Genomic DNA, 27,162 nt, shown 5'->3' on the forward strand with positions numbered 1-27,162 from the left:
GCTGGACTGGGTGGAAGGAAGGTGATGGTGATGCTCTCCCTAAAGTTAAAAAACCTTTTTGTGTGAAAATGATTGTGGAACTGCTCCTCACTGTTTGCTCGAATTCTTCATTTTCAAACTGATTCTTGTTTTATTTGTAATATATCTTTTTTGGACTGTCCTTTTGTAAGAAACTTATTGGAATTTGCTTAGTTCTCAAACCTATTATGACTTCTTCCCATTGGCACAAAGGTGAGGGGGGCATGGCCTTCTTCTTTCTTCTTCTTCTTCTTCTTCTTCTTCTTCTTCTTCTTCTTCGGAAGAGGAGGAGCCTTCTTGTTGCCAAGTTACTTCGGTTTCTTTGAAAAGCCAAGTCTCAATTCTTTTGAATCAATTGTTTATAGGTATGAGTTACATAATCATAGACAAAAAGCTAGAATAGAAAGATCAACTCTTTCCTAAGGAGTTGAAGATGCTAACCTTTTTGAGGCCTAACATAGGCCAAGTTTGAATGAATAGTTTTCCTATATAAAAAATATATATATATATATATATATATATATATATACAAATTAACATTTACCCTTTTTTATTGACCAAATCCAAACTTCACAACAGTAGTAATTGTTTCTCCAATTACAATACAACTACAAGAGTCCAACTGATTCGGAGGTATGCCAACCTAGGATCAGGTCCCCATTCCTTTGGTGCCAAAGGAATGGGTTTTGTGTGACAGAACAGCCAGCCACTTTGGACGCACGCCTTGTAAACTTTTATTCAACATGAACATTGCCTGGAACTCTGGTCTCCCACCTGTACCCAAGATGATGAGGCAGGGAAGCAATGCTGTTGTCCAAACCGGAAGAGAGAAAATTTGTCACCTTTGCTTATCAACAGGAGGAAGGCCGGAAATAAACAGACATACACCTACGGGTACACATTGCATCACCACTTGGAGCTAATTTAAGTTCCAGAGGTCTGGTTGAAAGAGAGTCTACTGGGAGAATCAATTCTAACAATGACTTCTTCACCTCCAGATTCATCGCTTGAATTATCTTCAGCATGCCTTACGTTCCTTCTTGGAGCTATAGAACCCGATTTGCCAGACCTTCTTGGAGCTAGCCTGCTTTGTAGACTACTTCCCTCCGATTGAACAGACACAAGAGATCTGGCATCTGTTGTTCTTGATGGAACTCTAGGGTAGGACAGGCTGTGTGAATGATTAGATGTTGAACCGGTCATTATATTTCGGCAGTGGCTACACCTGACATTCACCTGCAGTTCGGAACATCCATGTCAACTTACAAGTGGAAAAAGAAAGCAAATGGTATATAAAGTTCTAGTTCACTAACCATGCTCCCGTATATGCTTAGTTCCATTGCTTTGGCAGATAAACTTGTTGACTGCTTAATGGATTCATTAGGACTCTGATGATGTCCTGTGGCTTTATACAGATGCTCAGGCCAGCTAAGCAACCCTATATGCTCCATGCTCGGGGTTCTTTGTGGTTCACCAGATTGTAAGATCCACGAGGCAGATCTCTTTTGAAGAGCACCATCAGCCTCAGATACACCAATGTCAAAAAATATCACCCTGGCCCTTGTTTCGACCTGGTACCTGGATGCAGTGTGACAGAAGCTAAGACTGTTCACACCTGCAATTAATGGAAGTAGCTCAAAGATCAGATTTCTGAAATGTAGATATAATCATCAGCTAAACCAAGCACAGCAGCATCTAAAATTTCACAATCGTTGCAGTTTATTAGTGAAAGGATCAAGAGCTACATCTGACCACCCATGCAACATGCTTTCAAATGACCAACATGATAAGACCTGAATTACTGGGCAATAAAAGGTCAGCCTAGCCTCAGGCAAGTTGGAACCTATATCCTGCTAAACCAATAATCTATGATAAATTAATTACCTTCTTTCTGCAATCATTATACAAGTGCATTGGTGATGAAGGTAAAAGAAACCATACTATTTCACCATTTTTCTAGCATCTGTTCATAGCTTCAGGGCCCAACCTCTATTGCCAGAGACACTGAAGAGCATTCTGTTGCTATATGTAACTAATGGAAGCAGATGTGTGGATTTAGTGAAGTACTAATGGGTAGAACCACAAATATCAATAGTAAGGGTTTATTAATAATACAATAATACATGTAGATGATTATGCAAACTGGCAGCAAAGATTACATCATAAGCATGCCATGTTCTCAATTCGAGGTTGAGTTAAGAACATACCTATTAACTATGATCAACATAAGACCACTTAAACATAAGACATTTTCATACCTGAAGATTCTAAATCAATAAAGCTTTGATCAGTTTGTGATGACAGCAATACTGCTGGAGATGTTATCAACTGTTCTTGATCATTTTGAGTCTTTATAAATCCTTCCAATAAAAATCCAATAGACTTTGGTCTTATTTCTACTGCTTCTCCTCTTATATATTTGTTCATACTTGATCTTTCAGCAATAAGACCCCTCAGTTCTTGCATCGACATTTTCTCAAATATTTGGGGAAGCAAGATTTTAGCTATGACTATAGCACTTTCCTGCAAATTAAACATCAAACAAGCAGAATTAGAAAAACAACATGAAAGCTCAAGCAACCTGAAATAGCATTGGGAAAGCTATAAACAATGAACACATTTTACCTCAATTCCCATTTAGTTGTAAAATTTTTTATTTACAACAAGGATATGTAAAAATAACAAATAAGCAAGTAGCACAATGTCTAAATTGCAGAATCATGGAATTCAACTTCTCATAAGAGATATATCTACCTTCCTAGTTGCATAAATAGGTAAGCATATACTATGGACTTATCTGTGATGCCAAATTATGGAAAAAAATTTAGTAAACAGCTAAAATATGAGAATGGAGTATAGCAAAAGTACCTGCCAAAGAAAATCTTCAATAGCTGGGTCTGACATAAGTAATGACAGTATCTTTTCAGATTTAATGAAGAAATAATGGACAACAGAATCCGTAACCATGTTGCAAATATATGGCTTTCCAGTTAGAACTTCATATAATCCCAAAGTGCTTCCATGTGAAAAGGTTGGATGCAGTGAATGCTTGTTTCTCAAGTTCTTACTTGTCCACTGAGAATAAACAAAAAACATGTATCACCATGAAGTTACAAGTACCAAGAAAGCTTAAGTCAAGTATTCACTGTTGTTTGGTTTTCAAGCTCACCTTAACTACTCCAACGGAAATGAACCATATGCCTGTGGGCTTGGAACCCTCTCTATACAAGTTTACACCATGTAATGTCATTGTTTCTTTTGTTGAACTGCCGAGAGGCTCACGGATAGCGGAAGGTAGTGCACCAAGCAAAGGATGGGAGCTTAATAATTCACAGATTTTTGGCATTTTTACCATAGGTGGATTTCTTAGAAGCTTTTTTAAGTTAGTCTGCCACGTTAGAAAAATTAATTTAGTAACAGAAAAACAAAGGAAAGTTCAAAGTTTAGTGATTTGACCAATGAGTAACCTGCACAGCATCATTGAGATGAAACATCTCCTTTTCTTCTAGTAATCCAACTTGTTCAAGATTTTGCACATACTCATTCAGATGTTTCAATATTGAATAAGTTACTTGTCTGGTCTTCACAACACGGAGGACCTACAAATAAAATTAATACAAAGTTGTAGATCAAGCATATCAGATATATATATATATATATATATATATATATATATATATATATACACACACACACACACACACACACACAGAGAGAGAGAGAGAGAGAGAGAGAGAGAGAGAGAGAATAGCAGAGTAAGCCTATGTATTTACAAGAAAAGAGAAAGAAAAACCAAAACTATGTAGTATAGTAGTTGACTGTCTTTGTTAAGAAGTTACAGACCTGAGGGAATGTAACACGAACATCTTCCAAGAACTTTCTAGCTTCCTCTCCCTCTGCATTGCTTTCATTGATAACGGTAGTAGCAATTACACTCTCACCTAGTAGAGGACGTATAAACACAGTCATACATGCTAAAGATCAAGAATAATTGATAACTCAAAATTATTTTGCTGGTATCTATTACAATTCAGAAAACGATGGAGACCAGTAGGAACCATTTTGAGTTTAAAAATTCATGAAATGAATTTAGCATGGTGAGTAATACTATCTATTAACATAGAATAAAAAAGAAAAAGGTAGCAGCTAACATGTAATTTTCTTCTTCTTACAGAATATTTCACCTTGATCAACATAGGGCCAATATATAGCACAAAGATATGCAAATATATATATATATATATATATATATAAAGTGCACATAGTCAAAGATAATGTACCGAGAAAATCATGGAGTTGTCCCCTTGCTATTCTATGAGCACGAAGAAATGCTGCACATATATAACATGCAGACTCCAATCGTTCCACAGTGAAATATGTGATCAGCCTCCGTGGAAATTTGCTCACTTGAAGGAATCTATAATAGTATGGGAAATGAACACTAGATTTTAAACCCTTCCAATCACATAAAGGATCATTTGCTACTAAATCCATAGCTTCATCAACAGATCGCATCAACAGAGTTGCTGTAGTCTGTGTTATCCTTCCTTCTTCAAGCATTCCCCAATAAGAAGCCTGAACACCTGAAATATTTCTCTCATTAGATCTGCCACAATAAAGTTAGGATTTGGAGAAGTAATATCTTTCATAAATTCAGTAAGTTCAAATGCAACATGAGATAGAGCACTAGCAGATCTTTCAACAAAAACTAGGAAAAGAAATCTGAAGTATACCGGTCAATAAGAAGCTAATTGGCACAAATCTTGCATGGAAGTGTGGTGGTTTAGAAAAGCAAATTTATCACTTCAGTGTGGCATGTATCACAGCCACAACGAGAATTATATCTAAGACATGCCAAAGATTTCAACAATACAAGCAACTAGATCCAATTTGTCTAAAATTCTCTTTAGAAAACAAATTTCATGACTGACAAAAAAAATTCAACCGTCCAAAAACTCAGAGGTCTTTAATATTCATTCGATACCCGACCCACAGAAAAGAGCTAGAGATCAACCTTTAAGATGTTATTGATAAGAAAATAAGCCAAAACATATATTGTCATGACTCATGAACACAATAGATCAAAAAAGTGAAATGCTTCATTTTTGACATTTCTTTCATATTATTATGCAGGTTTGAAGCTGACCTATATAGTAAACTGAATCATCATTAAATAACTTTGTTAATCGTCATGAATGTTCATGTTGTACAAGCAGCTTACCATTTAGAAAACGGACACGAACATCTCTCAGGTTCATCATCTGCATGTAAGACTCACCCTCACTGATATTATGAGGATGTATTTGACCTTCATCCAAGTTACTTAAGCATGTGATGTATCGCCTTACGGTGGGCCAATCAGCCGGCCCAAGTTCTTCATCATCTCCAAGATCACGAAAAGACTCCAAGGCCTTGTTCAACATTTCATATCTTGCATAGTTTAATATGCGAATCTGGCATTATAGGAAATTACAAGAATTAAAAAATAAATTATAGATAATACAGGAACTAGATTCATTATAGTATAAATTATATAGTGCTAAATTTTAGCTACATTATATTTCACAAGAAATGTTCTTCTCCACTTTTCGTCTTATCAAATCTTCGTTGTCACCGGGAACATTTATGCTGCCCATTGGAATTGAGATTTCGAGGAAGTGTTTACAAAACCTTCTTTTGTCCGAAGAAATGATTCATCGAAATAATGAGTCACCCATTCCATTGATATGGACACAAATAGCTTGCCGTGGTAAGCAACAAAATGTGGATAGGAAGAATAGAAAAATGCTTCAAAAGAAAAGAGGGTGAAAAGAGAGCGAGAGAGAGAGAGAGAGAGAAGAAAAGTGTCTTAGTCTAATTTCACAACAGCTATGCTATGTAATTAATTTAAGTGAACCAGTCACTGAATAAGGAAAATACAAAGTTGTCCTACAGGTACTATTATAAAATTATTAACTAATGGCACTCATTCTAATTTAGTCATCTAAAGATCCAAATTTATGTGACAAACTCTATTGATCATTCAAAAAAGAGCAAGTTTTGAATATGTGAAATTCCAATTAATTCTTAATAAATAATAATTATAACAGATATAAATGTACAACCAACACCTTTGCCATTTCAGATCCAAAATAAAACCATCAACAATGAAAATCAATAAAGTTAAATAAGAGAAATATGAACCATGATATCGTTCTAAAGAAAGCATGGTCCTGCACAATAAATGATTATGACCAGTGAAATTAACAGAAGTAACCTAACCTTCTCTGTCGAGAGTTTATCCATGTCCAGCAGCTGCAGGAAGAACTGAACAGTTGATCCGTTCAAAATTAGTGTCAAGAAAACAGTCCCACCAGTAAAGAATAAAAACTGCATTAAACGAGCATCATCATATTTCAGGTTTCTCTGTTGGGAAAATTAATATGATAGCTTTAACATAAAACATACCAGGGTCCCTAATTCTCGTTTGAGAATTGATTTATCCAAGTTGTCACTGGCACGCTAAAGAATACCAAAATCAGAGGTAACTAAGTTAAATTTTGAAACAGAAGATCATCAATTTCAAATTAGCAAATATTAGTTTGCTTCATTTTATAAAAGGGTCTCTCATGGCACAACACTGCCACCAATGTAAGGTCTAGAAAGGCTTGATACGCGTCGTCATGACCATACAAGTAAAGATATTGTTTCTAGGAAAAACCTAAAACAAGGAAACATCACAGGTACCAATGTGAATACCAGGACATGATGTCATTGTGGAGAAGTACAAAATAGCATGATACTTGAAACAACCATAGTGTGTACAAAATGATGCATCATGTGCACTTCCAAGAACCATGGAGAAAAGTGTTGAAATATAGAGACCATAGAAAATAAAGCATGGAGATCTAATTTAAAATTCTTCATCCACAATAAGACAAAGTATGAAACAATAAATTTGAACCGATACTTGTACAGGACAAATATTTAACAGCAAACAAACTAGATGTGACTGAGTTTACATGACAATAAGATCTTGCTTTCCAGCCTTCTAATTGATTGGCATTCATAAACAGTGTAGGTGCAAGAATCAAGGCAACCATGAAACATAAACAAATTGAGATTTAAATCACAATTTAAAATTTTAACACACCAGTAACATAACATTTAAATAAAATGGAACTTCTTTCCTCAAAATGAAGGAATTTTTGGACAATAATTTTACTGCAAATAGGACTTAGAAGCCACCAAAAAAACCCTACAAAATAAGTCAACAATCACAAGAAAATGGTGAAAAGGTTACACAACTAGTAATCTAGTTAAATCTAAAGATGGGTCAAATAAGATAAATCCTACATCGTTCACTTTCAGTTGAATGAAACTCACTTTGATTTCTAAAACCTGAAATGTTCTTGGTTTCTAACAAGCCGATGAAATAAATTCCAAAATCAAGTCAAGGGTAATGATCTGACTGAAGTAAACAATTGTTAACTTGAAATTTATTTAAACATGGAGCCAAAATATATTTTAGATGATCACCTAGGCTTTAGTATGTTGTCCTATAATAAAGACAAAATATTTATATAATCTAGTAACATTCTTTTGTTTTAAGATATATGAACCCTCCCCAAGTCAACTTTCACTTGTTAACATCAATTGCTTCTTAATTCTTATTATAAATAGACCCAGTGTTAGAGACAGTGTGCCTGTGCAATTTCTACTTTGAGGAACATCATATGCAAATAAAAGAAAACAATTGTGAGGTTATCATCTCCACTGGTAAACTCTACTTCTGCTGTTGAAATCATATTTAAGACCGTGACAACCATTCCATCTCAGTCCTACAAAAGAAAGGCTACAAGCCCATGGCTTACATTTCCCACGAAAGGTAACTCGCAGTTTCCTACAAGACTACAACGATTTATTATTAAGTAGTTTATGCCTCAGATATACAAGAAAGTATATGTCAATCATGCAAATAGACGTCTTGTGTCGTTCTAACATGAGCCTGTCCATCCTCAAAAAGATGAATGCAGATTTATGCATAACACATCTTGATGTCCAATTTGTTGCCAAATGATGATTGATAAAATTATGATCCAGAAAAATAAGTTTGAAAAGTAAGCCAAACTTATGTAACACAACTTTGGTTATAGCAAATGTATGAAAAGTGATCACACAGACTTCAATTTTAGTAGCTTCAAAAGCAAAATCAGCAGTCAAATGTTGTGTTTCTAAGAGGATAGACAACCATGTATCCAATAAATATAAGTGGAGAACACAAAGAGAAGACCACTTACTTTAACAGCGAGTGCCAGGGCTAAAGCAACCGTCCCTCGTAATCCTGACCAGACAAGAATAATTGCCTCTTTCCATGTAAGACCATACCCAAAGTACTGCAGCAGGGGAAATAAAGACCCAACAACTACGATCCGCGAGACTTGAAGATAAGCATAGAGCAAAATGACATAACCCCATGAAGTCCCTGGTCACAACAAAACATTCAGGGTCCAAAGTCCAATTTGACAGTAGTCTTTTGAAAATATCGCAGATATTTACTTTTGTTTTACTAAATAATATGTATTTTTTCTTTTACATTTTAACAACTCACTTCCTAGAAAAAAAAGCAAACTATATAAACTAAAATTTTCTTGAACTTCACCATGTTTGTCCAAGTGTTTGCCTTAACATGGTGTAAAGTAGATCGTCTAAATAAAGTGGCAGAAAAGATCTCCAGAAACTTCGTCAAAAGAATTCAGAGAACTTTTTGAAGTGTTCCCTATGGTAGAAGTTCAAACTGTCTGTTGTTGAATAATAATCAATTTGATCCTAAAAGAATTTTCATGGCAAAGACAAGCCATATATAAATTTTCAATAAACAATCTATCATAAACATAAGCTACACAGACATACCATGTCTTTCAAAGTGACTATCATTGTTGAGTACAGCTTCAGCAATAACCACTCCACTGAAGCAAAAGAATATAACAGTAAGAGCTTAATCATGGTGCACAGTCGATAAAAGAAATTACCACTTTACAAAAAGAAATCTTCTTAATAAACAGGGTGCCATGGTGCATTATAATGAAATTTGAACTGCCACTATTTATCCAAAAGCACATAAACAAGCATTTGAAAATATCACTACCATATTGTCTATCTCATGATTGTGTTTATTATGTCAAGGATGAGAGAAACATCTAACAGACAGTATGACAATAAGAACAGAAATAATTATGGTAAGAAAAAAATTTAGTAGAATTGGTTGACTAGGGTTTATCATAGGAATGTTGAAAAAAAAAAAACTCTCATCCTAATAGAGAAAAAACAATGAACAAAAGCTTTTTATGAGATCCATGCCTGAACTGAAGTATATACATATGAATATGTCCTTCTAAATCTCTCTCCCTTAAGATAATCCAAAGGAGATTAAGAAAGCAATACATTCTTCCTATGTCCAATAACACAAATAACGTTATCATCATATAAATTATTTCTTGAATTAATGCCATGATGATAGAAAAAGAAGTCCGAATTAGTGGGGTTACCAGGAGAAGTATCTCCCTCAGCTAATGAAACTCATTTGGGAATATTGCCATATTTGTCACACATTTGGGAATAATAGTCTTCATGAAGCTCATTACACTATGTATTTCTTATTTGTAATCAAAGTGTCTCACTAAGTTAGATCTCTTGTGCCCTTGTAGGTGTGTGCTACACTAAATTCAATTTTGTGTCAAGAACTTGCTTCTTGGCTTCTTGCTCCTTTACAAATCCTTCCATCATGTACTGTTCTAGACAATCTGCTAATATCTGTTACTGGATTCTCTAATTCTAAAAAATTCATATCCCATACATAAATGAAGGTAAAAGTCATGAGATTCAGTTATCAATAATACGGTAAAATAAAGATAAGTAGAGGTGAAACTAAATAATAAAAGAATTGCCAGAGCTCTTCTATTTATTGTGTAGATACAAGTCATGAGGGATATAGTACATAACAACATAAAGCCAAAAGATTAAGAAGATGATGGCGGAGTTGTTAAAAACATCATATGAAATCTCCGACATGAAACAACAGATAAACTAGTAATACCTTAAGATGAATATCAATGTATTGGCGATGTAAGCGACCATTTCCCTGAAAAGATACAAATAACTTACGTTTGTTGTTTCTGAAAAGAACACTTTTTTAACATGAAATTCAGGCATGATGTAGTTATATAACCTTTTAAAGTTATTGTAATGCTAAGTCATGAACAGTCAAATTTAACCAGGTACAGATAATACATAATGTAGGCTAGATAAATGTGAACCTAACAGACTATTTTCTGATGCCTGAGTTTAGTGCAGCCTTACATCATGTTAGCCAATTGAACAATGTAAAATTTGTGTATATAACATGTTTAGCAGACAGTTTTTGTATTGCATAATGCTATAAGGAAAAATAAAGAAGCTATATGGAGATGGATAGCCTCAGCAGGATTAAACATTTGAGCAGACAAGTTACATACCAAAAATGGTGCAGACTTCGCTGACCATCACCCTTAAAAGCTGTTCTAGCAAAAGCAGCATAAAACCTGCCCGTACAAGTGAAGTGCAAAGAAAGTCACACAAACTAAAATGGTGCAGACATCATTGCAAGAGAAAGTGCACTTACATTCCCAGAGTCATCACTGTCAGGACCCCTGAAACATCTGCCGCATCTTGAGCCTGGTATGAAAAGAATATTCATGGATGATTACAAAAAGAAAGAAATATAGTATATATCAGTGATTGTTGTACTGCCCGAAACGGTATAGTACAAGCGGCACATACTAATCTGGGCATGGACCAATAAGCAGACCACCCCCATTTCAGGTGGTTCGATTAAACCAGTAAAAAAGTAGAAAAGCGATGGGCCCTAGTCCATTAGGGCTCATGTTCGCTAGCCCTCTTCTCGCATACGATGCCACAGCCCTCGCCATTGCCTCTTCGCCGCTGTGATGTTGCTGCTGCACTTCTTCACCTCCTCTACTTTCTTCTTCTTCCTTCTTCCTTTTTCCTTCTTTCTCCTCTGTTCCTCCACCATCCCTTCCTCTTCACTCTCTTTTTCTTCCTCGTCAAAATATTGGTATGCACCAACGTACCATGTGTCAGTACACCAGTACAAACTGGTACATACCATTCCAGCAGATTGCTGAAATGGGTCCAATACCCAAAAAGACAAACCCTAGCAATATACTGTAATCTGTATACAAGAATATACTGTAAACAACCTTCTTGGTAAATGAACATTAGATTAGTGGTGTTAAGCAGATGTGTAAATATTGCAACTTGCCTTGGCAGAATCATAAAGAAACTTCTGGTGTCAATGAAACACAGTTTGCACTCCCCATATAATAAATGCACAATAGTGGGCTCTTGTTACGCAATTGTACGGACTCATAATCTCATATATGATTACGTTAGCAGTATCATAGAGTGAAAACTACCATAATATAGTGACATGTTTCACTATATACTAAAACCCTGAAGGGTCTGAATATATAAGTGTGCTGGATGTTAACCAACACTAGAAAACTCAGAGGTGAAGCTTCGGTTAGCAAAAATGCAAATTTATCAAAATTGGGATGAGGTAAAATCCATAATTAAGAATCAAGAGATGGATACTCCACACTTGAAACTTACCAATCATTGTTTGAAATTAATGACCTCGGTAGTACAAACTTGTGGATAGCATCAAAAGTTCCTACAGTCCATAGAACGTCAAATAAAATTCGATATATTTTTCAATAATGTATTCTTTCCCAAGAAATCCCCCACGATTCATCACAAACCAAAGAAAAATACATGTGAAAGTCTGAATCCCCTTGCTTTGTGTCACCAAAAGAAACAATGTCTTATGACAATGTCAATAAATCAAGTATCACTTCAGTTACTAGAAATGAATGAAATCAATATTTATTTGCTCTGTTTACCTGTTTCTTAGAATTCCGTTCTGCAAACTATTCATCTACTGCCATTCGCATAGGGCTCTCTTTTCCAAAATAGTTTTGTCATGCATGTTAGTCATGTTCCTTGCATTCATGGTTATGGAGTTTTATTTCATAACAAGAGCAACTAGGGTTCAACTGATTGAATAAATTGCAAGTTGCATTCTCAGACTGCTTTCAATGAGTCATCTAACTTTGTCCTTTCTGTAATTATGTCATCTCCCAACATTTCTAAACTATGGTTTGCAAGATTGGTAATATTTATTAAAATTAGCTAGGGATAATATGACTAGAATTGGCAGCACTAATTAGATCAGATCAGTGGGATCAAAATTGGTCGAAAGAATAATTTAACAAAATATATATAGACCCAAAAGACCCAAAACTTACTTGGGAGTTCTGAGAATGGAAATGGACAAAATTGTAACTCTAGGGATTCTCTAATCACCATGTTGGCAAAAAGTTAGGTGATACAAATATTAATAAAGAAAAACTTGACTCAAAGAGAACAACAACAAAATCTGAGGTTAATTATGAATCTCATTGCATTTCTCTCCTCTATTATGACATATCTATTTCATTAGGAAGTTAACAGTTATTCTTTGTCCTCCCCTTCCATCCCCGGCTCCCCCAATATCCTCTCCTCTCAGATTTGATCAGGGACAATCAGAGTGAGTTCGAGTCGAACTCCAATTCGGCTCAGCTGGAGTTCAAGTTGAACTCCAAATCGATCCCAATCTGGCCAAACCCAATCCAAGCCTGAATCCGAGCTGAAAGACCAGATCCTACGCAGCTCAAGTCTCACTCAAGTTCAGCACAACTTGAGTTCGAGCAGAACCCCAATTTAGCTCAACCGGACTTTAACTCGAATTCTGATTCAATCCAAATCTAGACAAACCTAACTCAAGCTCAACCCCAAGCCCAAAAGCTGGGTTCGACCAGCTTCAAGCTAAAGCAAGACTCAATCTGAGTTGGACTTGGATTAGGACCAAAGTGGTGGCCAGTTCAGAGAACCAAATTCAAGTCCTACCGGGATTAGGGGGCAGCTTGCGCCCCAATTAAAGTAGGGATTAAAGGGTGCCAGCCCTAGCCAAGGGGAGACTCCTAACCTAGTTAGGACTCTACCCCTCAAGGCTTTGAAAAGCAAGGTGTGGTAGCCTCTTCAAGCATCAATTCAGCAGCCTCCTGCATATTCCAGCCGGCCCTAGCCTTTCTCTTATTCCAGCCACAAGAGAGAGAGAGAGAGAGAGAGAGAGAGAGAGAGAGAGATCGAGCCGAGAGCAGCAGCTTCATCCTTAAACAGGATTAGCTCTTTTTCCTTCTTCCTTCTGCCTGCAGCAGCCACCTGCAATAGAGAGAGACAACAGGAGATCCAAGAAGACACAGCCTTCTTCCATAATTCAGCAGCAAGCTTCAAGTAACAAGCCACTGCAACTTCTTCCTCTAGCCAGTATAGGGCCCCAAAGCAGCAATCATCTTCTTCATCTTATTCTTCAAAACAGCAGCCTTTGCTGCATGTTCCAGCCAGTCTAGGGCAGAACTCTACCGAGAGAAAGGATGAGAAAAAGGGAGAGAAGCCGGCAGCAAGCTGTGACTTCTTCAGCCTGTGTTTGTGCAAAAGAAGTCCGAGCATTTGACGCTTGTGAAGTCTTTCAAATTAGTTTTCCTTGTTTAGGTACTTCTATTTTCAAAGCAAAGTATATCGATTTCCCCTTTTGAAATTATGTTTTCTGCTGCAAAAGATGCAACTTCTCCACAAAGATGTAAAATTGGCTCAGAGGAAGGTTCAACGTTGCCGAGTCCTTCCCCCATATGGATCAGGTTTTGTCACCGATGGACAACAAATATTGCAACTATTATGGCAAACAGCAAAAATAATGGCTTTAGTCTCGCAGCAATAGTTGTGTCAATAAACACATAAATAACAATATCTCCTCCATTTCATAGTCATAGCCATAGGTTTTGTTTCTTCTTTCCTTCCATTGTTCTTCTCTTTCTTCTTTCAAGGCTATGAAATAACCAACATTGGCCAAAATTGGTCAACTCTGATTGAGTTTGGTTTAGTCTAAATATCACTATGACCAGTGTCTAAATATCAGGCCAAGATATCAACCTGAATCAAATCAGTCTTGTTACCATTATGGACAAGGCATATCATACTGGAATTGGCTGATCCTATGAACATGTGCTTAACTACATTATTGATTTATCCAATATATACAAAACTAATTTTTCTATTGCTTCTTCTATTATCAGAACATTTTATTATTCCTCAACAAATTTATTTTCTAATTATTTCAATTGTTTTTGTTTCTTGTTTGCCATGCATGTCACAGGCTTATAGCTACTACAATCTTCAATCATGCCAAGCATCCTAGAACTACAAAAAAGCACACATAAAAATACACAAGCATCTGTGTGTATATTAGTTAATCTGAGTCTCTTAAAACATATATCAACCACATGTCAACTACTTGATATTCTTGAGCGAAAGAAATCATAATATTGCATCATAAAGTTACTTCTTTAGATGATGCAATGCATACTCAACAGAGTTTTCAGCATCTTGAACACATCAGTAGGAATGACCTGAATCATCAGCTTAGATGTTAATCTAGGACCTCATGGGTGATCTACACTAAGTTTCTGCATATGTAATCTAGCTAAGTTCAACTTATACATATGGTGATGGAAGATGCTCAAAACTAAATTGGATTTAGTCTAAGAAAAATCCTACCAATATGCATAACCAATTCCTCAACACAATTTAAGACATACTGAATAAATGTCACACACTTGAAGAGTGACATATGAAACATGAGAAAAAGAACTATTGAGAAAGACAGAAAATCTGATATAAACATCATAGAGATGTGCAAACTTACCGTGAAGAAAGCAATATAGCTCACAGCTAGAGTCAATGTGATCTCTATAACTGTGTCATTGAAAATGAAGCCCAACCATAATACAGATACTATTCCAAAAGCTATGCCCATAGCTGCACTGCAAAATATAGATCCACATTGACCAGATTGCATTTGTTAGCCTAATTATGCGCAACAAAATATGTATACTTACGCTCCAAGTGCAACTTGTGACAGAAATTTTATTATATCTCCTACGTTGAAGCTCCGACCTAGGACCATTTGGTAGAACAGCTGAAATACAACAATTGCAGTCCTGGAAAAAGAAGAGAAAGTTCAATACCCAATAAAATTCTCAGAATTGTACAAATGCATGTCTAGATAACATATTATTAATTGGAGAAACAAGTTCTGTTTACATATTTTAGTGCAATCAACTTTGTCATTCATTTGAGTACTCAAAAACAATAGATGAGCTCCAACTTGTTCCATGGAGCAAAATCAAACGTTCCAACCAAGGGTTTTGTTTCATGGCCAATACCATACCATAATGTTAGGGCTTTAAGTAGAACAGGAAGGGGGTTAAATCAAATTTGACTATGAAGCAGAACAGCATATCAGGTCACTGTTCAGTCATCAGACTAGAAATATGATCATATCCACTCTTAACTGGATTAGATCTCAATCCGAAATGGGTCAGGTGTATTCATTGACAACCCTCAGGTAGCATGGGGGCCTGGCATCTGAAGGGGATCATAATCCGAGTTCGATAGGGACTCCTTGTGTTTAGTTTCATGGTTGAATCCTTCAGTAGCTAGTCATGTATCAAGTAGCACAGCACAATAGAAGTTGACTAGTAGAAGCCAGTTAAAATTCTTGCCTATATCATCACATCTTCAATATTGTAATTTGTAAAAGACATCATGATGACACTTGGATGGTATGGCCATCCTTGCTGTCTAACTATTTTAGGCTGGGCCAAATCTATATCTTGTATTAGCAGAATCCAAGATAATTATAACCAATATGACATTTAAAGGTAAGGTTGCCGCCATTGACCGTCTCCCAGACCCCGCATTGGCGGGAGACTCATACAGTGGGTACACCTTTATGACATTTCAGGACTCAAAAGAATGATTATTCTCAAATCAGTTTGCAGGTCCTTATTTCTAGATCAAATGTGGTAACTATAATTTGTATTGCAGTTCTATATTAGGCATTATATGGGGTTTTGGGGAGCTAGAAAAATATTTAAGACTACATTCTGGGTGCTTACCCAATTCTACCAAAATACAGTTTACCCTTGATCAATTCAATTGTCTCCATCCAAACTTGATCTTCTATAAGGTGGCTTTTGTTTTGTTTTGTTTTGTTTTTTTATTTTTATTTAAGTATGCAATGCTACCAGTGAAAAGTTACGTTTTTAGCCACCATGCACGAAAATTCAATGATGTAACTTTCAGGCCAAATACAGTTTATTCTTGATCAATTACATCGTCTCCGTCCAAACTTGATCTTCTGTAACATGGCCTTTTTTTTTTTGTTTTTTAACTATGTCATGCTACCGGTGAAAAGTTAAAGTTTTTAGCCACCATGCACAGAAAACCAATTATGTAGCTTTCAGGTTTTGGAAACAGTATTAACAATTTCCATGCATAGTATATGTCCATTGCTTAATTTAGGATATCTCAGAAATCTTATGATATGCAATCAAACAAAACCAATTAGACACAGTCACCATGTTCATCATTCTGGATCATTTAACCAAAGCTACTAACTGTGCTCCATTCTTGATTAATGATTACTTTGTCCCTAACAGATCTTGATATCACTCTAAGGTGTTCTTTTTTTTTGTTCAACTATGTAACACTACCATTCAGCAACTTATGTTTCTATTTTTAGACATTGTGCAAGCAGATCACTTGCCTCGGCCTTGCAGTTTCCAAATGCATTATCAACAGTTTGCATGCAATGTGTAGGCTTTTGTTTGCATTAAGATTCACCAAGTCCTAAGAAAAATGCATTCAACCAAAACTTAAGAGATATCATATGCTTCTACACTGTTTTACTTTATTACATGAAATATGGGCAGCACCTCTAATCCTAGGATTTCAGTCAATCATCACAAAGTCCTGAATAGAATTGTGCAACCCTGGGATTTGTGATAATCATCATAAAATGTAATATCCCGATTATTCCCACATTAGAAGTGGGCAAGACTAAGATAAACTTATAAGGGTCTAATGAATGTGCTACTATTAACTTCAATTTAAGCATTTTGACAAAACTAGGATATACTTATAAAGACCAAATAAAGTTGATAGGCTATCCCATCAGGATGACACAAAATCCTAAAAGGAATTATGCAACAGAAAAGAATGACTTTGAAGACTCAGTTTGTCAAATGATCATATCATTTTCCATCTCTCCCTTTTGCAAGGACAATATTGCTCGTTTAGGTCTCAAAAAAATATTGAGACTTTCAGATTCTAGTATAGAAGTGACTCCATGATTGCTGCCTTCTAATTTTTGACCTTTCTTACTCCCAAGTGATCTTATTCATCTCATTCTTCAACTATGGCTCCATAGTTTCTGGATTATTATCCAGTCAGCACCACAATAAAAAAGGTTCTCCTAGCTTTTATTCTTGTAAGTTTGCATTCACAGACATTATGCTTCTTGTGATGAATGGCTTTACCATGGTATACCATCGATACCAAGAGGTACGTGCTGCTCCAATTCTGGACTGGGTCTCAGGCTGTCTGATTTTTAGCAGCATAACCTAATACCATAAATGGGTGAAATGGGTATCTATAACTCAAGCCAATTGAAGAAATTAACTCAATCTGCCAGTTAACAACTTAAAGCATTTAAACTAGTATTTCCCAAGTTCCCAGAGTTGTTCAAGACCAAGACGGAAAAAGAACGAAGTACAAAAGAGTCAGACAAAAGTCATGCCACGATTGATGGTACCAGTGTTTGTAACTAGCCAACCAGCAAATAGGTATGCGATTCAGTAGTCATAATCAAGTCCTGCTTGCAAATAATCCTTGTAGTGATTTAATCCTTAAAACCATCTAATTAGGATTTTTATACAAATCACCCTGTTCATAAATGACTTACAACTTTCAGTAAAGATGAAGGAGCCTTTTTATACATCTAAGTGTTTTCGACTTGTTTTTTGTCAATTTTTCTCAAATCATAATTGTAGAAGATTACTATAAAAAAAATTAAACATAAAAGGGAATAGGTTCCTGTCCATGACAAGTAATCCTCTTAGCTCAATGACAATTGCATCTATTGATTTATGTTGGCATAAAAAAAGAAAATCATGAAGTGGCCCTAACTTTTTAACTAATATGTTTGCCTGCGGTGAAAAATCAGTTATAGAAGGCCAATCAGATGGCCAAATCCTCCAAAGTTTTATGAACTTGTGCTCCATGTGCATTATCTTTTCAAAGACATTTAGACAATAAATATATACTAACGCATAGCAGTAAAGAAATCCGATCACTACCTGCTGATGGAGACTAAATTACAAAACACCATAGTAATCAATGGAACAAATTAGCTGAAGTTGCAATGCACCTTTTGTTGCTTTATGTGAACTCTAAGATGGTCAAACATTGGTAAGTCATGAATCTTTGCCTCTTTATCTAATTAGAGCATATGACTTCTCTTGATTCTTATTGTCTAGAGTGAGTTTCAGATTTGATAAGAACTGCTGCAGAAGGCTGACATGTTTAGCGCTAAGCCTTCTTGTTGTTGCACCCACTTAAAAAAAAAAAAAAATTCTACCCTTCTTTTCAGATTCAGAATGCAGCCAAAATCAAAGGAACACCAACTGTGGAATGGAAACACAAATCTTTAGCAGTTGGTGAAAATAGATGACATATGAAAAGCTCATACCCATCATTCATCAGGGATTCTCCTTCAATTATTGTATTCATCTTTTTACTTGCTCCAAGTTCTTTCAGTAAAGCCACAACAGCAACAGGATCTGTGGCACTAAGTAGCCCCCCCAGCAGCAATGAAGTCTTCCAATCCCAACCATAGGGAAAAGTAATCTGCAGCACAGTTATCATAGGATGATTGACTGACTTATTATTTTCTTTAACTCAAGGGTAACTTTCTAAAGAGAGTTCATCTTATTTTGTTAATAAAGGCAGGAGAAAATTACCTTTAAAAAATAAATAAAATAAATTTTATGAGGCCATGATAACACACCTTCACAGCAACTCCAAGGAAAAAGGTCGATATAACCACACCGGGCCCAGCAAGTAATAGCATTTGCACCATGCATCTCTGCATCAACAACAATTTCACGTTGATGTCAGTAATAACCACATCATTTCTTTTCAACTGCTAACACGGTTCTCCACATATTAAAATAACCATATATTAGAAACCCAATACCCAAGACCCAACCTTCTAAGTTAGCAATCCTTCACCAATAGCAACAGAAATATCATTGTTTACTATCCTTCACGAAGATGAAAGAAAAAAATAGCCAACAGGAATTAAGTTGAGGTTTAAAAGTGCATATTAGGTTTTGCAAGACAGCTCAGTCAAATTATGAGTTCCTTCTTTCATACAAACAAATTGAACTGCACTTGCCCTTTGTCATAACAATGACACAGCCAAGGTTATTTAATTTCAATATGATTAGTGAGAGTTATATGTTTTCAACTTTTTTGTAAAAGTCATGACAGAAGCTAGTCAATGTTCATCAATGTTCCTTTCCTTCAGTAAAAGAATTAGTTGATGTAAATGAGAGGGATGATGCAATGGTGTCTTATATGTCATCTACTTACAAGTTCAAATTATAATTCATAAAAAAAAAAAAATTTCACAATATTCCATCATCACTAAAATATAGGAGCTCCATTCAAAAAAATAATGTGTTTGCTTTGTGATTTCATCATACCTCTCCAGTTAGGAAAAAACATGTAAATTGTTGCAGCCTCCAAACAACAGAAGAATATGGAACTTCATGTCATGACTAACCTACTGATGCAGATTGTGATTGCATTAAAATCTACTGGGTGAGCAGATAGAAAACTCAGCATAATATAAAATGATTAAGATTGGCGTAGTAACTCTCAAATGCAATAAAATTACTAGATGAAAATGGAAGAAATGACTGTTGAACATCTGCACCAGTATAAGATAGAAGAATACCTTTATTTGGTGCACTTCCAAAGAAAAGGAACTCTCAAAAAGAAGAGCAGGAAGGAAAACAGATAGCAGAAGATTGGGATTTATGTTTGCCCCTGGATGACAACACAAGTCATTTCATCAAGATTGATAGCTAGATTTATCATGTTGACATTGGCCACAATTCAAATCAATACTTACAAAGACGAATGCCAGCTCCTAATTTTCCTAATCCACCGCTCGTTCCATATTCTGGATCCAGAGTAAAAAAAGGATAAGAATTAAATACCACGGAAGATGGCGATCATATCAGCAAATTGTAACACGGCCAATCAGCAGTATGACACCCACAAGAATAGCAACCTGAAGAAAGCTAACAAGCTACACCAGTATAGGAGAAGACCAAACTCTTGTAATTGGTTCGGTTCAATAATTCAATTTTATAGTCTCAAGTTCTAATGGTTTATTCAATTTACTGCAGAATAAAAAGCAAAGCATAACATCAATATCACTAGAAGCAAATGAATTGTGTCCTAATAGCAGTGAAGTTTATACTGACACTTGGAACAAGGTTTCAGAGTACATGCTAAGGAACACTGGGGAATCTGGGAACCTATGATACACAAGGAACACACAGGATGCACTAAAAATTATGGTACGTGACACATACAATTATTGTTCACACAAGACGAGGTTTGCAACTCCATACTAGAATTCCTCTGGCATGTTGAGTTCTCTGAACACAAGGCACGGGCCTCAAGTGTGGGCAGAATCTATCATGAAAACTTGGGAACTCCAACACCAGAACAAGCCTGGGCTTGTGCTACTGAATAACCAGCTAAATTAATTGTTTGGATCCAACCCCAATAGCTCGCCGAAATAGTTATATAAGAAATCTTGTCATCAAGTCGAAGTGAGAACCACCGACTAAACATAACACGCGTGCTCTAGCGACAGAAAAATGAGGTGAGAACCGCCGATTCAAGAAAACACGCATTGTCCATCCATAAACCCTCAAGAACTTGGACAGAAAAACAAGGTGACAATCACCGATTCAAGAAAACAAGCATTGTCCATCCACAAACGCTCAAGAACTTTATCTAGCGACAAAAAAAAGGAGTGAGAACCAGCGATTCAAGAAAACACCCATTGTCCATCCATAATCCCTCAAGAACTTCATCAAGCGACAAAAAATGAAGTGAGAACCATCGATTCAAGAAAACACGCACACGCATCAACAAAATCCTCAAGAACTTCATCCAGCAACAGAGAAATGGAGTGAGAACCATCGATCCAAGAAAATAACGCATTGTCCACCAACAAAATCCACAATAACTTCATCTCGCAACAGAAAAATCGGGCCAACAGACACGAACCGATCGATCCAAGACCGATGCCGAGGATGAGCAGCGCGACGGTGTAGGGAACCCGGGTGCCCCTCAGCAGGTGCCTGGAACCGATCCCGAGCAGGAGGGAAATCCCGACGAAGATCACTGCGTCATCCGGAGATGGACCCTCGCCCTTCGCCTTGCCGGCGTCGTAAGGGGCAGGCACTTCCGCCGACGCCGCCATTGTACCACCACCCCTACCGGGGGGACGCGCCCAGATCTCCCTCTCAGGGAGACGCCGAGCGGTCGCTCAAGAACGGAGCGAGAAACCACAAAGAACCGACGACCTCGCACTCTACCTGAAGCCGGCTCTATTTATAGACGCGAAGGTTCGAGAAGTAGCGGCCTCGCCGGCTAGTATGCCCGGCGGGAGGACAAGCAAATGAAAACCGGTTTCTATGCTGCTCTCGGTGCAGCCATTCATATGGTCCGAGGGATATATATTTGGCAGCTACTTACTACATTAAATAACACATTTTTTAGATCAATAATTGCGATAATTAAACCCTTCTCCCGTGACCAATTATTGTGATTTTTAAAGACAAATGGGGACTAAATAATTATATAAATCGGTTTTATTGGTGTCGTTGACATCTCATGTGCCGCTGACACACGTGGACTCTGTACTCACGAGGCTGAACTGAGATTTTATATCACGACGGCAACGTGACACGTACATATCTGACATTATTGTGGTTTTTTTTTTCTGCTTTATAAATATATATATATATATATATGAATATTAAATCGCAATCGACCAGCAGCTCTTTGACAAAAAAAAAAAGAAAAAGAAAAGAAGTAATATCTCGACTTAATCATACATCTAAAGTATGATAGTATTAAGATTGACTTAGAATTCGATGGGTATATTATTATTAATTTCTCACCTAATCAGATCATGTTTCAAAATAATATGCATAATTCGTCATAGGCATCGGATCACAATAATTATCCTGTTAGATCGGTTGAAAAAAATACGACAAAGAAGATGATAAAAACACTATGGAAACAAATAATAAACACGAGATCAAGAATACTATAGGAAATATATTTAGGCTTGAAACGTGCATAAACAATTTCCTAAAAATGATATTTGCACCCTCTTCTCAATAAGATTGCTATGGGTTTGATGCAAATAGTTTTAGTGGATATGACAAGCCTTTAGAAGATCTGCATTGAGCAAACAATAAAGAATCTTCAAAGAGGAATTAGAGAATATCTAATTCAATCATGTGGAGAGTAAAGAAGAAGAGTATGAAAGAGATGTATTCATTATTTACCCTCAAATACCTATTTATAGATATTTTTCTCAAAAGACATAATTTTTGAAAAATAACTACCAAAATAACTATAAAAGAAATCACCTTTTCAAATAAATCTTTTAAAAAGAATTTTTTTTTTAATTTGAATAATTTATAACAATCCCCCACTTGTTCAAATTTAAAATTTTCTCCAGGTGATTAAATAGTATTTATGAATAAAGTAATATATCTTTTGATTTGAATATTACTTAGTGTAAGCATCACAAAGTGAAATCAAAATCCCAAATAGCATAAAAGTTTTGAATTTGTTATTCCTAATGACAACACTAGTGATACCACACACATAAATACAACATTCTTGTATTCCTCATAAAATCTCGCTCAGCTCTAATATGGCCTTGGGCTCATCCAAGTTCATGAACTTTTATGAGAGAAAACTCCAACTCTCAATCGAAACGGCACCACTTCTAAGTTCATATAGGTGAAGTTCTTATAGTATCTTTGTCACTCTTTGAGATACTGAACTTCATTAAGAGTATAATTAACTCAACCCTCATTCAATGACAACCAGCACTTTAACATCTTTAGATGGGACTCGTTAAATATTTCAAAGTGCTGAACCACTCCACATGTCAATGACTTGTTCTTACCCTTTGAATTCTTCTTTACTCATTTCATAATATTGAGTAAGGTTGCTATCATTGGTGGATCTTTTATTCAAAGAGTTTTAGCCTCATCCATTTTGATGTTAATCTTACAACTTCTCTTATAAGAGGTTTAGTGAATGGATCATTTTCCACTTGTAAAATAAGAGGAATTGTTTTTGCTTTTCGTACACGAGTGCTTCTTCTTAATTTATGAGATTGCTCTCCAACCTCTTGTGAACTTGATTGATGTCTAATCAAAGGAATATTAGGTTGCTCATCAACCTTTTGAGATGTCTCCACTAGTGACTCTTCACTAGTTGGAGGATGAACATTATTACTTAAAGTTATTAAATGTTCAAAGAACTCCACATCTTGAGATTATATTAGACTTCAAATTAAGAAGTCTATAAGCTTTGCTATTTAAAGCATAGTCTATAAATGCACATTTAATTCCTCTAGGTCCCAACTTTGTCCTTTGAGGATCATTATTCTTACAATATGTAAGACACTCCCACACTTTAAAATAACCAATGTTAGGTTGTCTTCCTTTCCATAACTCATATGGAGAGATCTTATTCTTTTAAAAATATGACATGCAACCAATAAAGCTTCTCCCCACAAATTATAAGATAATTTAGCATGCAACAACATAGCATTAATCATCTCTAGATAAGTTCTATTCTTTCTTTCTGCTAATCCATTTTGCTCAGGTGTTCTAGCTGCTAAACATTCATGAATTATATCATGTTGTTTACAAAACAAGTTAAATTCATTAGGAAAGTATTCTCCTCCTCTATCACTTCTTAAAACTTTAATTTTCTTTCCTAATTGATTTTTAACTTCTACTTTATATGCCTTAAAAGCATTAAAAGCATCATTTTTATGTTTCAATAAATACATATGCGAATCTAGACATATCATCCATAAAAGTAATAATATATCTATTACCTCCTCTTGTTAATATGTCATTTAATTCACATATATCATAATGTATTAAATCTAATAAATTAGTATATCTTTCAACACTTTTGAAGTATTTCTTCGTCATCTTTGATTTAACACAAATTTCACATTTATTAAGATCATCAAAATGATAATTTATTAAGCCACACTTAACCATTCTTCTAATGGTGCTAGTTCCAATATGTGCTAATCTATCATGCCATAATGAATAAGAATCAATAATATAAATACAAGAACATCTTTATTAAATTTAGAATCATTCTCAACAATAGATAATTTGACCATTCCCTTAGCGGAATAGCCTTTTCCAACAAAAGTTCTATTACGGGATAGAATTAACTTTCCGAATTCAAATACAGATTTAATTCTAGGTTTGCCAAGGAGATTCCCACTCACTAAATTTATACTTATATCTGGTACATGAAGGACATTAGTAAGAGTGACTTTCTTACTCGAAGTGAAAGTGAGTTCCACATTTCCCTTGCCAATCACATTAAAACGAACTTCATTTCCCATTTGAATCTCTTGCCTCTCTGTGACTTCTTTGTAAGTCTTGAAGAGTGCGTTATCATAGCAAACATGTATAGTAGCACAAATATCATACCACCAACCAAAAACCTTGTCAAATATAGTATTCACTTCGCTCACCATAGCGATTATATTATCATCTCACTCAACGGAGTTAACTTCAGGTTTTTGACCCTTTTTAAATATGCAATCCCTAGCAAAATAATCAAGTTTTCCACAAACAAAACAACCTCCACTCTTTGGCTTCTTAAATTTTCTTTGATCCCTTTTGGGGCCAAAATAATTCTCCTTATTTTGTTTGTCTTTGTTAGAATTCTTAGGCTGATTCACAACATTTACTTTTATATTATCAAAAGAGTTCTCACTCTTGTCTCTCATCCTCGATTCCTCCTCAATTCGAAGATGTTTTTGAATTTGCTCTAAAGTGATATCCTTGGAGTCATGCAAAATCTTCTTCTTATATCCTTTCCAAGATGAAGGTAACTTGGCTATTACAGCCCCTACTTGAAAAAGTTCAAGAAGTTCAATTTTTTCAGCCTTCAATTGATTAACAATGACCTGCAACTCATGCACTTGTGCCAAGATTGACTTGTCATCCACAAACTTGTAATCAAAATATTTAAAAATTAAAATTTTCTTTGTACCTTCTTCCTCGGCATGATACTTGAATTCCAAAGCATTCCAAATTGCTTTTGCAAATGGTTCCACCATATAAAGATCATAAAGTCAGTCCTAAAGAGCATTAAGAATGTGTCCTCTACGCATGACTTCATCTTCATTTCTCTTCTTTCGTTCAGCCTTGACTTCATCGGTGTCATCGTCGGTTGGATCAAGAATTGGTTGAAGATTTGGATCAAGCACATAGAAGATCTTCGAAGCAGTCAACATGAACTTCATCTTGTCTTGCCAACGAGTAAAATTTATTCCATCAAAATGATCCAAACGAATAAAATCTTGATTCAATAATTTGATGGTATTTGTAGCCTCCATGGTGAATTTGTATAAACTCACAAAATATCGTTTTTAGATTGTTGAAAAAATATAACAAAAAAGATGATAAAAATATTATAGAAACAAATAATAAACACAAGAAAAATAATACTATAGGAAATATATTTAGGCTTCAAACGTGTATAAACACTTTCCTAAAAATGATATTTACACCCTTTTCTCAATAAGATTATTATGGATTTGATGCAAATAATTTTAATGGATATGACAAGCCTTTAGAAGATCTGTATTGAGCAAACAATAAAGAATCTTCAAAGAGGAATTAGAGAATATCTAATTCAATCACGTTGAGAGTAAAGAAGAAGAGTATGAAAGAGATGTATTCAATATTTACCCTCAACTACCTATTTATAGATATTTTTCTCAAAAGACATCATCTTTGAAAAATAACTACCAAAATAACTAAAAAAAATCATCTTTTCAAATAAATCTTTTGAAAAGAATTTTTTTCTTTTTAATTTGAACAAATTTATAACAAGATCTACTGAGTTATTCCTTACTCATACCATGTTAGAATATTATTTTTTTACTACTTTTCTTAAATATATAATTAATAAAAAAAATTGAATTAAAATACGCTACGATGAAATGATCTTATTGTTTAATATACTTATCAGAACCTCCTTATAATGGAATTTAAAACTAATGTGTCATATGCCATATTAGTCTTCGAAACCCCCTTCGGTATTATTGACTTTTAGCTTCCCGTTATAACATGCTCTTTTATTCTACGTTTAATAATAAACATGTATAATCTCACTTCGAAAGTGAAAGAATGATTGAAAAGTTAAATTTCATCGTTTTAGATCATTGATTGATTCAGGCTTCAGCAATTAATGGACTAGTAAATTCATCAAGATCGTGACAACCATGCAAATATCTATCCTCATCTGTCGTCCAGGTAGAAACCATGCAAATATTAAGTATGTGGACTTCTTTTCTCTAAATATAATATTGCTTGGTTAAGTTTGAAAGATAATAGGCAGAAAGAGGTACAAAAATCGGGTCGTTTTGGCCGCCGCGGGTCGCCCATGAAAACCTCGAATTGGTTAACGCATGCCGACGTGAGCGGAGCTACAGACAAAATCGTAAGTGGTACTCTCGGCATCGGTACCCGCCAGGGACCGAGAGATGGCCCGGTTCCACGTGATCCACCCCAATGGGAGGACCCCACCCACATGGACGTGGTCGTCACGTTCGATGGATCAGGCCGCGGCGTACATCGTCATATCCATGGCTTTTAGAGCAGAACACGACACTTGTGTAATAATAGTATATTGAACATTAGAACACGGCACTTAGATAGTGTAACACGCATCAAAGAAGCGGCCAAAATCCCATCAGGAATTGAAGTCAAAGTTTGAAATATA

General features: G+C 35.6%; 1 protein-coding gene across 1 annotated transcript; it reads right to left on the reverse strand.

Annotated features, from left to right (window-relative positions):
* Window positions 1-543: 543 nt before the first annotated feature.
* On the reverse strand, window positions 544-21,799 carry LOC135583980 (sodium/hydrogen exchanger 8-like). Its single transcript, XM_065163454.1, has 23 exons — window positions 21,370-21,799; window positions 20,195-20,245; window positions 20,018-20,109; window positions 19,064-19,141; window positions 18,746-18,903; window positions 15,051-15,152; window positions 14,858-14,975; window positions 10,658-10,710; window positions 10,512-10,577; window positions 10,094-10,138; window positions 8,911-8,966; window positions 8,298-8,482; window positions 6,466-6,519; window positions 6,280-6,387; window positions 5,240-5,471; window positions 4,299-4,601; window positions 3,862-3,959; window positions 3,486-3,617; window positions 3,188-3,406; window positions 2,887-3,093; window positions 2,277-2,541; window positions 1,332-1,633; window positions 544-1,254 (listed from the first exon to the last, which is right to left on the reverse strand). Exons 1-23 carry the CDS (start codon window positions 21,563-21,565, stop codon window positions 943-945), a joined length of 3,432 nt encoding a protein of 1,143 aa, XP_065019526.1. The 5' UTR covers window positions 21,566-21,799; the 3' UTR covers window positions 544-942.
* Between the last annotated feature and the right edge of the window lie 5,363 nt (window positions 21,800-27,162).

This window comes from Musa acuminata, chromosome BXJ3-8 (genome assembly GCF_036884655.1).
Source record: "Musa acuminata AAA Group cultivar baxijiao chromosome BXJ3-8, Cavendish_Baxijiao_AAA, whole genome shotgun sequence".
NCBI classification, from domain to species: Eukaryota; Viridiplantae; Streptophyta; class Magnoliopsida; order Zingiberales; family Musaceae; genus Musa; species Musa acuminata.

What these genes read in the sequence shown, in the direction of transcription:
- LOC135583980 (XM_065163454.1), bottom strand. Translation starts at nt 21,565, where the DNA reads ATGGCGGCGTCGGCGGAAGTGCCTGCCCCTTACGACGCCGGCAAGGCG. An exon ending in CATCGGTCTTGGATCGATCG is followed by an intron (nt 20,246 to 21,369) that starts GTTCGTGTCTGT and finishes CTCTGGATCCAG; the next exon opens with AATATGGAACGAGCGGTGGA. An exon ending in TAGTCACTTTGAAAGACATG is followed by an intron (nt 8,483 to 8,910) that starts GTATGTCTGTGT and finishes TGTTGTGACCAG; the next exon opens with GGACTTCATGGGGTTATGTC.